Raw genomic sequence first — 18650 nt, 5'->3', positions numbered from 1 at the left:
CTTCCACTTACCGAACGTTTTGTCGAACCAACCATTGATAGGGTTGTTTATGCCTGAGTTTTCTGCGAGCTCTTCACGCAAAGAGCGGAGGCCCTCGACCGCGTGAGTAACCGAACCGTCTGGGGCTGTATTGTTAGGAATGAAAGTACAACATGAGTCGCCAAACATAACGCAAACACAGCCTTTTTCTGCAATTACCATGTCGAGCGCCATACGATTTTGCCATGTCATGAGTGATGTTGCGGCCAGTTGACCTGCAAGGCCCTTAAGCCCTTCGTGGGTGTAATTTATGAATCGTTGTTGGTTGTAATAAATGTAATTGATCCAATCAACATTTTTGTTGGTAGTGCACCACCAGCAAATGGAGGAGATAAATCCTGCTGCTATCTGGTTCCGGGCCTTAAACTCATCCAGTACCCCGCGTGGAACTCCTATTGCGTCAATGTACACGTGTTTGTCAAATGAGCCAAGAGGAATAGTAGATCGCTTGGAGATGTGATGTTTGGAAGGTGGTGCGTGAGCCGGGAGTATGTTTACCTGCTGCGCAAGTACGGTAATAGCACACACTCCCTTCCAATTGGCTGGGAGGGATCGTCGGCCTTCGTGGCCTCTGCCGCAGTACCAGTATATGTCAGGATATGGTCTAAGACCTGCGTCAAAAGCATCGCGTTTCCATCGATTACCATAAGAACCGTCTTCTATCATTTCTTTACCAGCTTGGGAGCTTTGGGAGCCCCCTGGTGTTTTTGGTGGGTAGTGAGTGTAGATTTTTTACATGGAAGGTGAGTTCTCCCCAGGGAAATCTTACCGTAGGTACGATTGAAACATACGAAGGTGGCATTAGGGGCGTGCATTACCGAGTCAGTGTCTGCCAGCGGCGGTGCGGGAGCCAGATTAATCTGCATAGGTGGGCAAGTTTTAAATAAAACACTATCATGTGCCCATCTGGATTGGTACGAGGCACGCACTAAGAGACAGTCTAACAGGCAGATAGGTGTGCCTGAGGAGGATTGACACGTACCATCATCTGGATAAGCCACTAATGTTAATTTGGTGCGGTAACCTTGGCAGGCGAGACAAGAGGAATTCACTGATGTGCGGACCAAATAATTAAGGTGTTGAAACCATAGATTTCGTTGTAACCAACCATAGTTAGGGACATCGATTTTATTGCGCGTCGGTGTCGTGTCAGGATGCGTTCGTCGTTGTATGCGCTAGGGGGCGGTGTCGGTGTTGCGGCTGTAATAAGACTCAGAGTGTGATTAGTAACAGTTTCAGATGACCAGTCGTGGTGAATCAACAGAATGGGTATCACAATTATGCAGGATAAACACAATAAAAAACACACTGTGCCTCTCAGGCCACACAGCCCTGGCAGTCTAAAAGGGTGCCATGGCCGTGGTCGATCCATTGCTGTTTCTTTTTGGGGTTTTGTCCCCAAAAGATTTTTATCAGTGGGTTTTCTGGCGTTCCCTGTGTGGTGTATGTGTCTTTCAGCGGTGCAACAGGAGTGGCGCTTGGCGCCGCTACCTTTACTGCTGTGTGAGTGGTTAGGAGGACTTGGAACGGTCCATGCCAGCGCTTAGCTTTCCAGTGTTTCCGTCGGAAGTCCTTCACGACCACAAAATCCCCAGGTTGCAGTGAGTGGAGCGGCTCAGCGGCTGGGTGTGGTAGTGCTGCTGCCACCTGCTGTCTGATACTGGACAAAGCACGAGAGAGGTTTATACAGTAGGTTAACATTGCATTTTCACACACCGTAGTTGAGGGAGGGGGCTCCCTTGCACTTTCTACACCCACATGAGGAGGTATGGCAAACAAGATTTCAAATGGACTCAACCCTGTGCGTGTTCTCCTCCTCATCCTCATGTACATCAAAACAATGGGCAAGGCCTTGGTCCAGGGAAGACCTGTCTCTTCACAGCATTTTGCCAATTTTGTTTTCAAGGTTCCATTCTCTCGCTCTACTGAGCCGCCACTCGCTGGATGATATGCACAGTGATTTCTGAGGTCAATACCTAAATAGGTGCTGAGCTCTTCGATGGCCTGGTTAACAAAATGAGAGCCATTGTCACTTGATAACTTTGTTGGGATGCCCCAGCGGGGAATTATCTCTTGGAGCAGGGCTTTTGCTACCACTGCAGCCGTTTGTTTTGAGGCAGAGAAAACCTCTACCCATTTGGACCACATGTCCACTATGACCAAACAATATTTCTTACCTTCAGATGGAGTTAGTTCAATGAAATCCATCATCAGATGTTCGCAGGGTTGAGTGGGAGGTGGATGTGCGGCCTGTTGAGAAACTTTTACGGGTCTGCCTACATTATGTGCGGCACATGTTATGCAGGCTTGACAATATTTTTGTGCATAGGCTGAAAAACCTTTTGTGAACCAATGAGTGTTGATTAAGTCTAACATACAGCCCTTTCCAGCGTGGTCAAAGCCATGTGATAGCTTAGCATAATGAGGGAAAAGGTGTTTGGGGAGGCACGGCTTACTGTCAGGTCCCCACCAGACATAGTCTGTGTATGTGGCTCCGCAGGAAGACCACAAGGCCCGCTCGGCTGATGTCGACATGGATTGGAGAGCTGAGAGAGAGGAAGGCGGCTGTGGAACCATTGTATGTGAGAGAAAATTAGGATCTGGTAAGTTCGGCAGGGGTAGTTGAGCTGCTGCTTTGGCAGCTGCATCCGCCCTTGCATTCCCCCGCGAGACAGTGTCTGTATTATGTGTGTGTGCTGCACATTTGCAGACTGCAATGGCAGAGGGAAGCAAAATGGCGTCTAGTAGTTCTCGAATTTTTTCATGGTGAAGGACAGGCTTGCCATCAGATTTTAGAAATTTGCGATGAGCCCATAACGCTCCAAAATCATGCACAACACCAAAGGCATATCTGGAGTCTGTGTAAATGGTGACAGTTTTACCCTCTGCGGTTTTACATGCTTCTGTGAGAGCCACCAGTTCGGCTGCCTGTGCAGAGAAGTGGTGAGGAAGAGAACCAGACACGAGGGTGGACCAGTCTGAAACAACAGCAAAACCAACATGGTTAGTACCTGTGTATGGGTTCCGCGATGCGGAACCGTCAACATACAAAACAAGATCTGAGTTACCCAATGGAGTCTCAGTGAGGTCGGGGCGAGGAGTGCACAAAACCTGGAGTTCTGCCAAACAGTTATGCTCCTCGCCGTCGTCCGGACCAGGAAGGAGAGAGGCAGGGTTGAGTCCATTGCAGCGTTTCACGGTTACATTCGGCATGTCTAGTAAAATGGTGTGATATCGAAGCCACCTGGCGGCGGACAGGTGGGATGTCTTTTGCTCGAGTAGAATCAGAGAGACGGTGTGTGGAACGAGCAATGTAACGTGAGCATAACCAACGATATCGCGAGATGCTAACAATGCCTTTTCTGCTGCGGCCACTGCTCGGAGACACCGCGGATGTCCAGCAGCGACTGGGTCAAGTTTAGCGGAGAAATACGCTACTGGTCGCAATCTGTCGCCATGTTGTTGCAGTAGCACCGATGTCATACACCCATTGTTTTCATCGACGGCTTGGGTGAAAGGTCGTGTGGGGTCGGGTAGGCCCAAAGTCGGTGATGACTGTAGAAGTAGCTTTAAGTCGGTAAAGGCTGCTTCTGCTTCAGGAGTCCAGGTCAGTTTGTCATGTGATAAGAGGCCTTTTCCATGGATCAATGCTCCCAGAGGGGCTTCAAGGGAAGCATAATTTGGGATGAATGTGCGGCAGTAGGACCACATTCCCAAAACTGACATAAGCTGTTTCTTTGTCTGAGGTTTTGGCAGATTAACAATGGCAGCAACACGTGTGGGAGACAGAGTCTTCCCTTCACCGGAAATGTCATGCCCCAAGAAAGTGACCTGTTGTCTTACAAACTGTAATTTAGACAGGCTGGCTTTGTGGCCTTCAGCAGTGAGGTGCTTCAAAAGTGTCACTGTGTCCTCCTCGCACTGCTTCTGTGTGGGAGAGGCAATCAAGATATCATCAACATATTGCAACATTGCAGTACCTGGAGTTAACAGAAGGGGCGCTAGGCTGTCCCTAAGAGCTTCATTATAGAGAGTTGGTGACTCACAGTAGCCTTGGCACATCCGAGTGAATGTGTATGGTTTTCCATTGAAGTTAAAGGCAAACCAAAACTGACTGTCTGGATGCACAGGAACACTGAAAAATGCATTGGACAGATCAACAACTGAAAACCAAACTGTTTTTGAATTTGAGACAAAATGGTGTATGGATTAGGCACAGTAGGGGCTCTGGGATGTACTGCTGCATTTACTGCCTGTAAATCCTGAACAAACCTCCACTCTGTCGGTGCTCCATGAGCTCTGATTTTCTTTACCGGAAAGATGGGAGTGCGGACAGGTGAGTTATTACAGGGGACAATTACGCCTGCCTGCAAAAGAGAGTTAAACACAGGAGTTATGCCATCAATAGCTTCTTGTTTCAGTGGATATTGATTTTGGCAGGGCCGAAATGATGATTTAGCCGTGATGACCACAGGTTGCGCATTTCTGATGAGGCCCACGTCATATTTACCCGCCGCCCAGAGCGAAGAGGGAACTTCCTGTAAGGCCAGAGGGAGACTGGAGGTGTCAGCAAGAAATGAGTCAGTGTGTGGTGCGTCATCATCAAACAAATACACAGAGCGTAAGGCGGATGTGCGTACGTAGAATGGTTTCTTGTAAATACCTGTGCGTGGTGAATACATCACCTGAGGCTTACCTGTCAGTTCCCAATCTGTGATGGACTGACATTTCAGTACAAATGGCCCCAAGGCTCTCCACTGATCCGCAGGACCTTTGGACAGGGAGACGTGTGGGTAGGAGGAGTCCATTTTGAACACTCGCTGTTGAGCAACCGTGAGAGTCACTGAAACCGCACACCTCTCTTCAGACCAAAACATAGTAGAACACTGGAGAGTATCATTCAAATCATGAAAAAGCACTTCTTCAAATGTGTCATCTCTACCAACAGAGACATGTGCTGTGCAGTGCATGTATTCGGGGTTCATGTGCTTTGCAGAGTGGCTAACGACCGGGGAACAGTGATTTTTCATGTCCCGGGCCACTGGAATAGGAATACGCCATTGATAAACATACAAAGGCGTGTTTGGGCTGTACTGGACCATGGTCATGTTGTTAGGAGGGTTGCGTACGACTTTCAAACCATCAGGTGTGGAGATTAAACTAATCCCTAATATCAACATTAAATCTCTGCCTAGCAGGTTCACAGGACAACATTCTGATGATAAAAATGCATGCTTGGTTTTGGCCAGAGGGAGAGTTTTTTCTTCGTGTGCACACGTCATTGGAGTAGTGAATTTTTCTTTAATTACCAATCCGGAGGCCCCCACAGAATAGACATAGCGTCCACTAAGTTTTGGACTTTTGTTACTTTTGTTCTTACAACTGAGTGTGTAGCGCCTGAATCAACAAGAAAAATTATGTCTGTTCCCCCTACTGTTAAAGTTGTTTCTGGTAGCTTTTTAACTGGTTCAGTGGTGTATTTTGTATATGTCCCTTCCGCTGGCTTTGATGCCTTTTCTAGATGTGCAATAGCCTCCTGTATGTGTTTCAGTTGTTCTGCAGTGTGTGTGCGAGTGGTTAGTAAAGCAAGGTCTTCATTGCCTGAGCTTTGTGTGTGCAGGGTGTGTGTGTGTGTGTGTCTCACTTCCCTTCTCTGTTGCTGCAGGAGGATGACTCCGTCTCTCTCCACATGTCTCCGTCTCCGCCAGTCAATCTGATGTAGGGCGATAGGATGGGCCATAGAATGGGCCATAAGATGGGCGATTGGATGGGCCATAGGATTGGCCATAGACTTGACCATGCTGTTTGTGAGGACATTGAGCAGCCCAATGTCCTCTTTCATGGCAGATAATGCACTCATCTCTGTCCTGGTTGTTGTACCAGGAAGAAGGGCGTTGATTCCAATTTCTTCTTCCTCCTCGGCCTCTCTGACGTCTGAAGCCATGGTTGGGTTGGTTGTTGGAACCCTGGCTGGGTTGGTTGTTGGAACCCTGGCTGGGTTGGTTGTTGGAACCCTGGCTGGGTTGGTTGTTGGAACCCTGGCTGGGTTGGGAACCCTGGCTGGGTTGGTTGTTTTGATTGTTTGGGCCTTGTGCTGCTGTCACAGCCTGCACCATCGTGAGCTGAGCGAGGTGTAGTTGTTTTTCTTTTGCCTCTGCCTTTTTTTTCTTCTCCGCGCTTGCCTGTTTCTCCGCATGACTGGCGTGGCGGAGGATTTCAGTGAGGCGTGCTTCTTCGTAGCCTACACAGCTGAGCTTTACTGCGGCTGAGAGGGGTGGTAACAGTCCTCCTAGGAAGCATTGACAGAAGTGGCTTTCCCAGTTAGAGGCTTCATTCCCCCTATCTTCAGGCTCAGTTAGGCCACTGTGCTCGTTGAAGATGGACAATAGGCGGTTGTAGTACTCAGCGACAGTTTCGTCTGGCCTTTGTTTGCAGGAGACAATGGTGGACATATTCACCTTTTGTGGAAACTCCTCCGATATGCCATCTATCAATCCTCTCACCATGGCAATGTACTCCCCGTTGTCCCCATGCGTAAAATCCTCATTTATTTGTCGGTTATCATCTTGCCAATATTTGCGGATTTTGGCAAAGTTCACTGGTCCCATTTTCTTCAACAGCAGACGTCTGAGTTCACCTTCAGTAGGACTGAATTCTTGGCAGAAATACATCAGGGCTCTTCCAAACTTTTGTCCTGACGCATCCACATTTGGCAGGTGAACCAGCGCGTCTGTCATGTCTCTGTCCGTCCATGGTCTGTGGACCATTATGATCCCCCTCGGCCCTGCGACTTGCACCATGGGCATTTGTGTTGTTGATGGGTCCGTCACCTTGCTTCTTGTTTCATAGGAATGTCCTTTGGAAGTGCTTGGTTGGTCTGGTGCATCCTCACGCCGTATCACGGTTACTGCTTTCCCGTGTGATGACTTCAATATTTGTGATGGTAACAAATCTGATGGCTTGCCCCTGTAGACCGGAGGTGTGTACGGTGGACCTGTGTCGAGATCGGGATTCAGCCTGTGCAGCGAGGGATAGAGAGAAGAAGAAGAATTTTCAGGAAGCTTATCTGTTCTTTTTCCATCTATTGCATTTAACTTCGGCATCGTTTTGCATACTGTCTTCCTTTCCCTACACTCTGCTTCTGTTTTCCACATTTCTAGACTCAGTTTATGACTCTCTATCATTTCCAAATGTTTCACCTTTATTTTCTTTCCCTTTTTCATATCTTCTTCTTTTTTTTCTAACGCTGTGTATAATTTCCCAATCTGATTCAGACTGAATGAGCCTCCCGCAGGAAAGCTCTGTTTGTTTACCCATTCATTCAGATGTTGGCAACTCACCTCCCCATATTTGTTTTTCATGAACATGACATTGGGCCCATCAGGCGGAGTAACCTGGCATTTACTCTTACTAGATCCCATATCTTCACTTTTTCACTTATATGGGTCTATCGCGCGTATCTCTTTCAACAATATAAACACAGTCGTCACCGTGAGTTTCAAGATTCGTTTCTGGCACAATCTGAATAAAAGCCGTTGCTCTAGACTCCCAGTCTAAGCCGTTATATAGACGCAGTTGTCCTTACGGACTCTTTGTCTCTTTGGTCAAGCGACTTCAGCGCTTACCACCTAACCCCAAGATGGACCAGGCGCTAAATGCTCACCTCTGTTTCCCAGCATAGGTCAAAGGACTTCAGCGCTTAGCGTACCTCCCTCCAAGGTCTGCAACATGCAACACTAAACACTCATCCTTGTTTTCCAGTTCTCCTTTTTTTTAGACAACATTTACTTACAGACTTTCGTCTCACAGGTCCAAGGACTGCAGTGCTCAACGTCTACCTCCTCGAAGGTCTGCAACATGCAACGCTAGACACTCATCCCTGCCTCGTTGTCTACGGGTCAAAGGACTTCAGTGTTTAGCTCTAAATCCCAAACACTCACCCTTATTTTCCAGCTACCCAATCGTCACTGCTCAGAAAAATGCTAAATTACTAAAATACGAGTTGCGCCAACATCCTCAATAAAACCCCATAAAAACACATAATAAAACCCCAATGTGCATAATATCAGATAGCTTTGCATAAAGTTTTCTGTTCTTTCTTCACAATTTCAGCGACTCACCAAATGCAAATTTGTAGTTGGTCGGATTCAACGGGTCATTCAGGATCCCAGTGAAGATGATCAGGAGCCGCTGGGGTCCGTCCTCTCGTCTCTCAGGCTATGTATAGAGGTAGAGGCAGAATGATCGGTTCTCCGTCCCCCGTTGTCTCCCGACGATCTCTCAAGGATCCTGTTCGTGACGCCAATTGTCGTGGAAAAAAATATCCTGTACCCGCTTTGCGTGAGTCTTTTGCTGCTGAAATAAAGAATACCAAAGACCAGAGGTTCCCTTCTGTATATTTATTTTCTGCGCAGAAAAGGTTCAATCATCACATCAGAATGCGTACAGTCTCAGTGAGGAAGCACCTCGAAAATAATGAACAAGCTTTCTTTATGTAGAATGAGCAAAGGTGGGGGCCGATGGCCAATGTTACAGACATTTCGGTCTCAGACTTTTGGTCTCAGACTGATAGGAACAACAAGCAAAACAAACGGCCAGCAACCAAAACAAAAGGCCCAAAGGCTTTGGCGCTGGGATATTCTCATACAACATTCTCAAAACACAATTATCTATGTGAACAGGCAAGAGAGAATACTTCTTTCCCACAACAAAGACACAGTGGTGCAGTTCAACAAAGTTCAGAGCAGAAGTACTTATGCATGCATACAATATACTAATATACTCAATAGAAATATATACTAAGTAGAAACATATACTAATATACTCAATAGAAATGTATACTAAGTAAAAACATATACTAATATATATACTACGTAAAAAATACCATTACAGTTATTATTGGACTTTTGTTCCAGGTGGCCAGAAACACAACTCTAAAAGAATGCTAATAAGGCTCCATGTCTGTTAGACTGTAAATAGGCAACTGTTTGCTAGCATGTTAGCTATATTAAGTTTAGTCAAAGGTGATAATATGTCAGTGTGTTTACAGCTCGTTATGCTGCCACCCAGTGGCCAAAAACAGTATTAATGTAGCTGAAACAACACATTTTTACAACTAGAATCTCGTGCAGCGTATGTTTCTGAAATATATTTACCCATATGATTTTATTATGATTTTAATTAATGTCACAAAGTAACAAAGTGTGAGTCAGTGATGTGAGTTTAAAAAGCCAGAAAATCCAGCAGCTGGCCAAGTCACCAGCATTGATTAATAACCCTGTCAACCCACTGCAGATATCATATGGTCTTCATGTGGTATGACGCAGAACTAAATCATACTTATTTTCAGTTTGAGTAAGTTCTTCCAGGAATAAAATGTGGGATGTTTGGTGCGACTAGCGACACTGTTTACGGGTTTCCGTGAGATTTCCGGAGAGCCTTGAAAATCGCCGCAGCAGAATCTAACAATAGCTGCCGTATCACGAGACCTCTCGGTGGCACTTGCGTATTGTTGCATAAGGAAGATAAAAATAATTATTTCTGTCTCTCCATCTCTCTGTGTCTATATCTATCCAGTGGAACTGATGATCTCAGGCTCCGCAACAGACACTCTGGGCCGAGCTGTGTCTGTGTTTGACAAGAGAGAGAGGAGAAAAGTTAAAACAAAGAGAGGAGGGATGGAGGACTAAAAAGAAGCAGGCGGACACAAAGGGAAAAAGAGGAATTGGGACAGAGTATACAGAGTCTAAATCTCATGGAGTCTAATAGAAGTAAACATTAGTAGTGTCTCAAAATCAAACAGATGCTATAATCCACTAATGGTCCACAATCAGACACAGTCCAGGACTAAAATAAAATAAAGCAGGAAGACAGAAAGTGATTTTTGCTATTTCTAGAGTGATACACTTAAATCACTCCACTGATGTTGCGTTCACTTAAAAATCTCACAGCTGATGACAAGTAAACACCCATAATTTGTGGTTTGCTAGAAGATACCTCTTGTGTCTGTACGCTAAATATAAAGCTTTATCAAGAACATTTTATTAAGACCAGGCGGCAACCTCCTGTTCGGAAAAGTGAAGCCAATGCCGACAGTGCCCTAAAACTCATCTGGTTGCAAAAAGCAGTCCGATTGTATGGAAGTCTATGAGAAAATAACCCTACTTCTCACCTGATTTATCAGTAAACATTGTAAACATGAGTTTATGGTTTGAATCGCTAGTTTCAAGTCTACTTCAATACTGCACAACGTTTATTTAGTAAGTTATGGTCCATTTAGAGACGAATAGACCATAAAGCAGAGTATTCTTAGGGCTACCTTGTGATTCACAGGTCACTAAAAATCAAGATGGCGACAGCCATGATTAAGATAGATGATTAAGATAGATAGATTAGCTCTCATGAATCTGAACCACAGTTCTTCTTTATTCATGTTCCTCTCAATCACAAGGTGTTTCTTTTGGTCCTTGACATTCTGTTTTGTCCCCCCTTGCCCTCAGGTCTGTCCTGTATCCCTGTCCTGCCACCACGTCGTGGTTCCTTCTACGTGGAGAGCGGCACGGGCATGTCGATCGGCAGCGTGCTGGCCTTCTGGTGCAAGGAGGGATACCAGCTGGTCGGTAGCGAAAAAATCTACTGCAATGTCAGGAACGGAAAACCGCAGTGGAGCAACTACCTGCCTGTCTGCGAAGGTGAGTTGCTTCATTTGGCCACGGCCAAACACAGATTTTCTGGGGCTTTTGCTGATGAAATAAACTTTTAAAAATATAATTTGTCCCCTCTCCCCACCCCCACAGCAATCCCCAGACCTGAGGACCGTGGTCTGAGAGTGGCTGTGTTGGCTTCAGTGGTGAGTGGCATCGTCATCCTCGCCATGTCCCTGTCCTTCCTCATCTGCTGCCTGCAGGAACGATCCAGTCGGTACCGAGCCAAGAAAGAGGGACGGAGCAGGTAGGACCGGAGAGAATACAACCCTCCTGCCTGTTACATGTAGTCTTCCCCCTGGTGTGAGAGCTCCACCTGAGCCGCTAAAGTTGTCTCCTCCTCAGGCGCAGAGACAAGCACTCGTCCCGTCGCAGCGAGTGTTGGCTGGAGAGAGAAGAGGGTGAGTGGGAAGCTTTCCCTCCTCCCAAGATCTTCCATCTCTCCCAGAGGATGAACCCCCGTCTGGCTCCAGACAGCCCCCTCTACCTCACCGGAGGACTCGGTGGATATGAGAACAGAGGATACCAGAGGTAAGCTGGAAAGCGGCATTTGAGTCTTGAGAAAAGAAGATCCCGCACTCTGCTATTGCGTGGCGTCACAACTTATCGTTCATACTGACATTTCGATCCCTCTGGACCTTCGTCCCGCAATTCATTCAACATTGAGCTTAAGTAGATAAGGCTCCACCCACTCTGTGCACAGGTGTGGTGGCACACTTGAGTGTGTCTCAATAATTGCCAACAGCATGTGTTCCACGTTTAGTTCCACATTTGAGAGAAAGAACAAGAAAAGACAAATACAAAAACAGCCATCGACACCACAGCACATACTTGGCTACTTGCAAGACTAGATCACAAGTACACATGGGAAATGTAGTCCAATGCATTGCTGGTTCTCAAGATCCAAATACGTGTGAAGCCCCAGAAGTATATCACGTCACAGCATGTGAATATGTAAATACTCACAACAAATGCAGTGTTTTCTATGAAACAACATATTTGTGAGCTGTTTTTAAAGATTGGCGTCTTCAGTAGGAACCAATGGGCTTGGAGCTGAGTGCCACAGACAGCGTAGGGAAGTCTGAAGGTTTTGAGAGACGGGCTAACACTGACCCTAAACATACGTTCTAACTTTCAGCTGATAGTTGACCTTCGTCTTTCTTTCTTTCATACAGGAGTCAGGAGAGTTTGCTGAAGGCCTCCCTGCCCGGACTCTACCGCTCCGAGTCCCAGCTTTACCCACACGTCGTCCTGCAGAGGGTCCCAACTCCAACGGCACCTACCGCTCCGTCCGCCCCACTCTACCTCCACCTGCCCTCCACCGCCTCCTCGCCCGCCCATGCGACCACCCACGGGCAGCCTCACCTCATGGCGCAATACCCTACGCCGACGTACCCGCCCCACCCCAACACGGCAGTTCCTGCATACCACCCGACACCAGCACCCATCTACCCCAACCCCAACCCGACACCACAGCGGCCATGGCAGTAGCCAAGCCTTCCACTTTCCACACTTACAGGGCGCTGTGCAGTCCCCCGATGAAGCCATTGGAGCGTTTTGGAGATATTCCTCCTCATCCCTGTTTTCTCCCAGAGAAGGCTGCAAATGCAAAGCCAAACTGAAGATGCAGCCAGTGTAGAAATCCCCTCTTTTACTGCATGTTTGCTGAACTTCTCCCGCATTTTGGACTTAACAAGAACTGAACACTCTAGATGTCCTTAATTCTTGCTGAACTGCTGCTGCTGCTTCTGTGCTCCCTTTAATTAAGAGCAGTTCTGTGGAGAAAGTCTTTCTTTTAGCCGTCAGAAATTAGAAGACAAGCTTCAAGTAGCTGGTCGTCAAGGGAAAACAGGACGTTTTACTTTAAGGTGTACTAATGCCATTCAACCAATGACATTTATGAAGGATAGGAAGGCTCTGAAAGGACTTTGATGATGGCCGCCACTGTTTAGGCAGCTCAAATCTCTCAGCAGTGTTTGCTTTAAAGCTAAAGACTTAACATGAAATTCTGAAATCTGATGTGTGTTGATCTTGTTAATATGAATTTTCTCACACTGTAGAGAAACAGACTGATAATGGCTTTATGAGTAGCAAACACACCGCAAAAATGACGCTGCTGCTGCAGCCAATGCAGCCAACTTTGTGCTGTTTGTATGGTTTTAAACACACATGTGATCGTTTTCAATTGACCCTTTTTTTCTCACCAGAATCTTGAACTAAATGTAAAAGAAGAAGTTTTATTTTTCTGTCCGTACTGCAGCAACTCATTCTGTCACAATTATTGATGTCTTATGGTCGTCAGTTTAAAGTCATTCAGGGCCCCTGGTGGGTTTAGGAACATGGAGAATATACTTGACCAGTATACATGACTGCAATAACTGCAAATACTGATCACAACTTGACTTCATTAAAGGCTTATAGGTAGGTTCAGATAATAAGCTGAAAATCATGTCAAACTCAATTTTAAGAAAACCTCTTGCATGATGTAAACTAAGGTTTTCTGTGTAAGTCAGAACAACCATAAGGAGGTCAGACACACTGTGAGGCTGCTGTTTTGTCCTTGATGCACTAGAAACACAGAGATGCACTGACATGTAAAGTTTGAGCAGCGAGGTGGAGAAACTTCTGGACCGTGCCGACCTATGAACTCTGATTCGCTTGAGTTCTCGAAACGTCCGCTGCAGCTTTTACAACTAATGTGGATATTACTCCTGATAAAAATGTTAATCTTTAAATGAATAATTAACCTTTATTATTCCAGTGGTCTCCTGTATGTACATGGATTTTAATCATAAACTCTGTCTGAGAGCCCCTTTACTGTTGCTTTAGTGAGTTTACACTCTAGCTGTGAGCTGTCATAATTTTTTATAGAAGGACTCGAGTAGACACACTAACAAATCTGCACTTTACACTTTTTGAAAGGGGAATTTTTAAACCTTTACTGTAAACTAATTGTTGTATAATAATATTAATAATACTGCCATAAAAGCTGAATAAAGAGACTTTTGTTTAGTTGAACAGTTCATGGTTCAGCATGTGTTTTTCAATGTGTGCTATTCTGACAGCAGAGAGGAAGAAAGGAGGGAAATAGATGAAGGAAGACAGAGGAGAGGGACAGTCAGGATGTTCAGGAGAAGATGGACCTAATTCATCACAGTCGAAGTGAGGAGAGGACCTCATCGGCCTGCAGAGCGGCACTGACACATGAGGAAGATGGAGTGGTCTGTCTGCTCACATTGAACGTAGATGACAGAAAAAAGAATCTCAAGCTGGCGTCGGCAGCCACGTCTCATATTTACACCCGAGTAATAGATGTGTGATGCTACCATGAGGAATGGAAAGTTGATGTAGCAGCGAATAGATAATTAGATAAAGGAGGCTGGCTTCCATGACACTGATCATGAGTGAGAAACAGACATAAATATTTTCATTTCATCAGGTCTGGAGAAATGAATCTGAAAACAATATATCTCCACTACACACAGTAGTGTTAGAAGAAGAAATTTAAATATCCATGATGAATTTCTCATCATTCTCTTTCTTCAAAGCAGAACAGAAATGCAAACAAAAAGAAAAAAAGGTAAAGGTGTTACGTGTTGCGACTATAGGGAGTTTAAACTTTAAAACTTGGATAATGAGAACTGTCCCTATATAGACAGAAGTGACCACAAGCATGGTCTGCGTGCAAAGGAAAACATCAGTAAAAGCAGGCAGTAAACACACTGCATCCAATGGAAATTACCTGTACTGCAAAGACATATGTTTCCTCTTTGCATTAAGGGTGGAAAATCAAACACTTAACACCTGCTCATTTGTTTAGTCTGCCCTATAGATAGTTGTGCATGTGCGTATGTGTGTGTCTGCATGTTTTCGGGCATTCAGCTGCAGGTAGACAAGAACTGCAAGACAAGCGAGAGGAGAAAGAAGACACACAAAGAGGTTAGTTGGAGTTTTGTGTTTAGCTTTGATTTGATTGATTGCAATGTGTGTATTACCTTTATATTTTTACTTTAATTCGTTCTTGAAGATGTTTGAGATCCATCGGCTTACTACATAAAATGTATCTAATGACTTCAATTTGCAATGGAGTTCAGGTTTTGTAGAGTTTGAATACCTTTAAATGTATGTTTTATACGTAAATGAGACCAACTTGAAGGGTCATTTCACCCAAATTTCAACAAAACATATTTTCTCACCAGTAGTGGTAGATGGTTTTGGTAGTATTTCTCCAGGTTTTGAGATATCACCCTCTGACATGTATGCCTCCACCTCAAAACAAAGGAGGTGAACAGAACCTTTTATTTGTAGAGCTCACAACTTAAAAAAAATTAAAGAATTGAACAGCTACATCTCTCGACAGACACATTTACCCAGTTACTTTATATTGCATGCGTTTGTTTCACCTTCATGCTGCAAAGGAGGCCCTGAGAGCAAAGAACAGACATCTGGTGAAAGTCTGAAAATACCCTCAAAACTCAGCAGGGATGCTCCACAGTGTTGGTGACTCTTAATGTGCACAAAGTCTCTTCTACCTCCTAAAATAATCCTCTCAATGTGCTTGAGAGCCCAATGTAAGACAGAAACAAGAGTCGGAGTAAGTTTTAAGGAAGTACAATTTGAGAATCTCTTTCAATTCTACCTCGTCATGTAACTATTAAGATACAGTTGAGGCATAGCTTATCTCCTCTTACATTGTGAGAGAGTATAAAGGACTAGACACAACGAGGGTGAGACAAATAAATTACACATTCATTTTACATTTAGCAAAATGCTTTGAGTTCAGTTCCCTCTTGTTGATTTTATTGTGAAAGGTAAGAATGTAAGGAGTGGATCTTGTATGCACTGCCTTTGTCAACATTGAAAGGAGTAATAAAGTTTGCTGTTGTTGTACACGTGTACATTTTGAATGTTCGTTCCACACCACGTGATTGGTTGATGCCTTTAATAAAGGTGCGAAAGTTCAGAAAAATCAACCTTGTTCCGTAAAAAAATTAAAGTTGCTTTTCCGCAGCATAATTTTTGTATTCTGTGTGAAAGTGCTTATGATAAAAACAACAGTTTGAAAAAATATATTGACTCGCACAAGACAAAAAAAAACCGACCCCAAGGTCAGACAGGATGTCAAATGTTGATAATCACTCTCTTTGACTTGGCAGAATTCTTTCAGGTGTAACACTGTATCAGAGATTGCCAGCATGTCAGCATCTCCTCCCAAGATATTCAAACCAGAGGACAATTTATTTGAGGATGTCTCCAGGAGCTGTCACGAAGACGAGTGGGATGGCGTCTGGTTTGTCGCTGACGTTTTCATCCTGATCCCAGGGGTGGTGGCTAACGTTGCACTGCTTTGGCTGTTTCTGAGGGAAAAGAAATCGCTGTCGGCCTCGAAGGTAAGTCCAGTGTTCCTAACCGCTCTGAGGTATTGTATTCAATGCTGTGGAACAGGTAGTTTCAGATGGGTTATCCAACCCAGTTAGAGTAATGCTTGGCATTGGAGAAAGACTAAAAGCATAACATATAACACCACTCTCTTGTTAAACGGTATCTTGCGTCTAAACCTTTGTCTTTCAGGTTCTAGGTGTGAATCTTGTCGCAATGGATCTCATCTACCTCTCTATATTGCCTTTCAACTTGATTTACAACCCTAAAAGAGACGCACATGTCAACACAAATCATTCAGGTGAACACTGCCAGAGATTGGTGACAAAGATAAGAATAATTTTTTTGAGTTGGAATGAATTATTTCAGTTTTTCTTTGGTGACCTTTCTTCTCTTGCCAATTTGCACCTTTGATCGACTGCAGACCGTCATGTCAGTGCTGACCTTTGAGTGAACGGAGAACCAGAGAGTCTAAAACAGAGGATGTTATCATATTATCATCTGTGTTGGACCATCCACCTTTACATATCTCTGCCCTGCCAAAGTATAAACCGCACCCAAAAAAGATGCATTGTCGCAGTCAGTTGTGAGACAGAGGTATGGTCAAATATGTCTCTTGAATAAACTGTTCGCTTTTTGTTCTGTTATTCACTGAGGTAGCTATAGCTTCCTAACTGTCATTTTGCAAACCGCCTTCGTGGGCTATCATGGTCGACTAGCGCTAGCTTGTCCACAGCTAGCTAGGATGTTCCATGCGGTTAGCTCCCTAGTTAGAGTAATTTGCCAAGCAGCCCCGCAAATATAGTAACACCCCATAGTGTAGGGGACACCAAGCTCCCAGCACTTCCTGTTTTGAGAGACACAGTGATGTAAGTCCCTGTATGAGTTGCTGGTCCGATCAGACAATAAAGCCTTGGTTATACTGTCCGGGAGGACTGTCGCACGGACATGAGCTGGAATTGTGACAAGAAAACGTTTGGATCTTTTATTCTCCGTGCAGATTTCTTCTTGTGGCCAACCGACATTCTCAACTCTTTAAAGTTCTCCATTTTCTCCACCCATATGCATCTGCGTAGTTAGAAAATGTTAGATGTGCACGGACAGGCGAAAACCCGCTGCACAAAATTCCCGCGAACGGGGGACAATGTTTACTGAAGTACTAAATCAAGAGAGAAGTAGGGTAAATCCCATAAACTTCTATACAATCAGACTTCTTTTTGCAACCGGAGGAGTGGCCTCCCTGCTGGTCAGGAGAGAGAATGCAAGTTTTAAGACACTTACACATCGGCTTCACTCGGCAGAACTGGAGGTTGCCGCCTGGATGGAACACATTGGCCGAAATGCAATCTGGTAACCCACTGGCTATCAACGATGATGTAGCTTTTTGTTTTTTCCATATGAAGAGCTGCTTGTCCTACTTTGTGAATTTGCTTTTCTTTTTTATCAGTTTGATGTGAAATTAGAGTTTTGTGTGAGGTTGGAGTAAGTTAAATGATTTTGCTAGCCCGTGTTAATCCTGTCCAAATGGTTTAAGAAAGCCTTCAAATTTGACTGCAATAGCCAAGTGCCAACCCTGTGATTGTCCTTTCAGTCACTGCCTGGCAACATCCCAATACTACACAACCACTGAATGTGGCAATGGAAATCGTCAGTATGTTCAATCTAATTGGCTGTCCCCTGCTGCTGGCCTGTATGTGCATCGAGCGCTACCTGGCTGTGATTAGACCTGTGCTGTATCTGAGAGTGAGGAAGTGGGAGTATCGAATGGCTGTTTCTGCTGTGGTGTGGGCGTTCACCTTGTGCTTCTGTCTTGCTTCAGGTAAGTGTTGGGTGAGCGTTCGGCATGTACGTTTAAAGGATAAAATTGGTTTAAAAAAAAAAATGAATTACAGAAACAGCTTCCCTCCAAAGTCTAATTTAATGTTTTAAGTTGCCATTTTCTCTTCCTTGTTTTTTTACAGGTTTGGTGAACAATTTAACTATCATGATGGTGCCTGTTTCCATCATCATCTCCTGCCTCTTCTGCCTAATGCTCGTCTGCCTTGGGGGAGTGATCCGGTCACTGCAGAAGCAAAGTCCTGCCCACACCACACATGGCAACCAAGCCCGCTCTGTGTCACTCCAAAAGAGACGGGCGGTGCGTAATGTGTTGGTCGTGGTGGTGCTTGCAGTGATGGCTTACCTCCCAGTCCTGATGTTGGTTCCTCTGGTCTTTTACATATTCTTTTTGGAAGATTTAAGTAAGGTCATTTGTAATATTTTGGAAATAGCTTTGCTATCCCCCACATTTGGTGTATTCATAGGCCCTCTGTTCTATCTCTTTAAAGCAAAACAAATGTGCTGCCTTAGTGGAACAGGAAAGACATCTAATGAATAGAGAAATACTGCAAACACCCCAATCCTCTAATACCTGTGAATGTGTGATGTATTCTTTCATCTTTTTGTGAGCTGTTATAACTTAAACTATTGTAGCTATGGAAAATATGTAACTTTTAAATAACTCAATCGCACTTTGGGACACAAACACCA

The 18650-nt window shown here is 44.8% G+C and overlaps 1 protein-coding gene across 1 annotated transcript in view; it reads left to right on the top strand.

Moving 5' to 3' along the window:
• Positions 1-13737, top strand: part of zgc:162331 (uncharacterized protein LOC793007 homolog) — a 41767-nt gene extending 28030 nt beyond the window's left edge. Inside the window, exons 3-6 of the mRNA XM_068716980.1 lie at positions 10539-10730; positions 10836-10989; positions 11088-11273; positions 11918-13737. Of these exons, the coding sequence (XP_068573081.1) occupies positions 10539-10730; positions 10836-10989; positions 11088-11273; positions 11918-12233 (848 nt within the window). The 3' untranslated portion in view covers positions 12234-13737. The remainder of the gene's footprint in view (positions 1-10538; positions 10731-10835; positions 10990-11087; positions 11274-11917) is intronic.
• The last annotated feature ends 4913 nt before the right edge of the window (positions 13738-18650 follow it).

This window comes from Cebidichthys violaceus, unplaced genomic scaffold (assembly GCF_023349555.1).
Source record: "Cebidichthys violaceus isolate CVI_PGR_0920_01 unplaced genomic scaffold, fCebVio1.0.p SCAF_21, whole genome shotgun sequence".
NCBI lineage: Eukaryota > Metazoa > Chordata > Actinopteri > Perciformes > Stichaeidae > Cebidichthys > Cebidichthys violaceus.
Note: the sequence above shows the minus strand (reverse complement) of the source record. Positions and strands in the feature narration are given on the sequence as shown.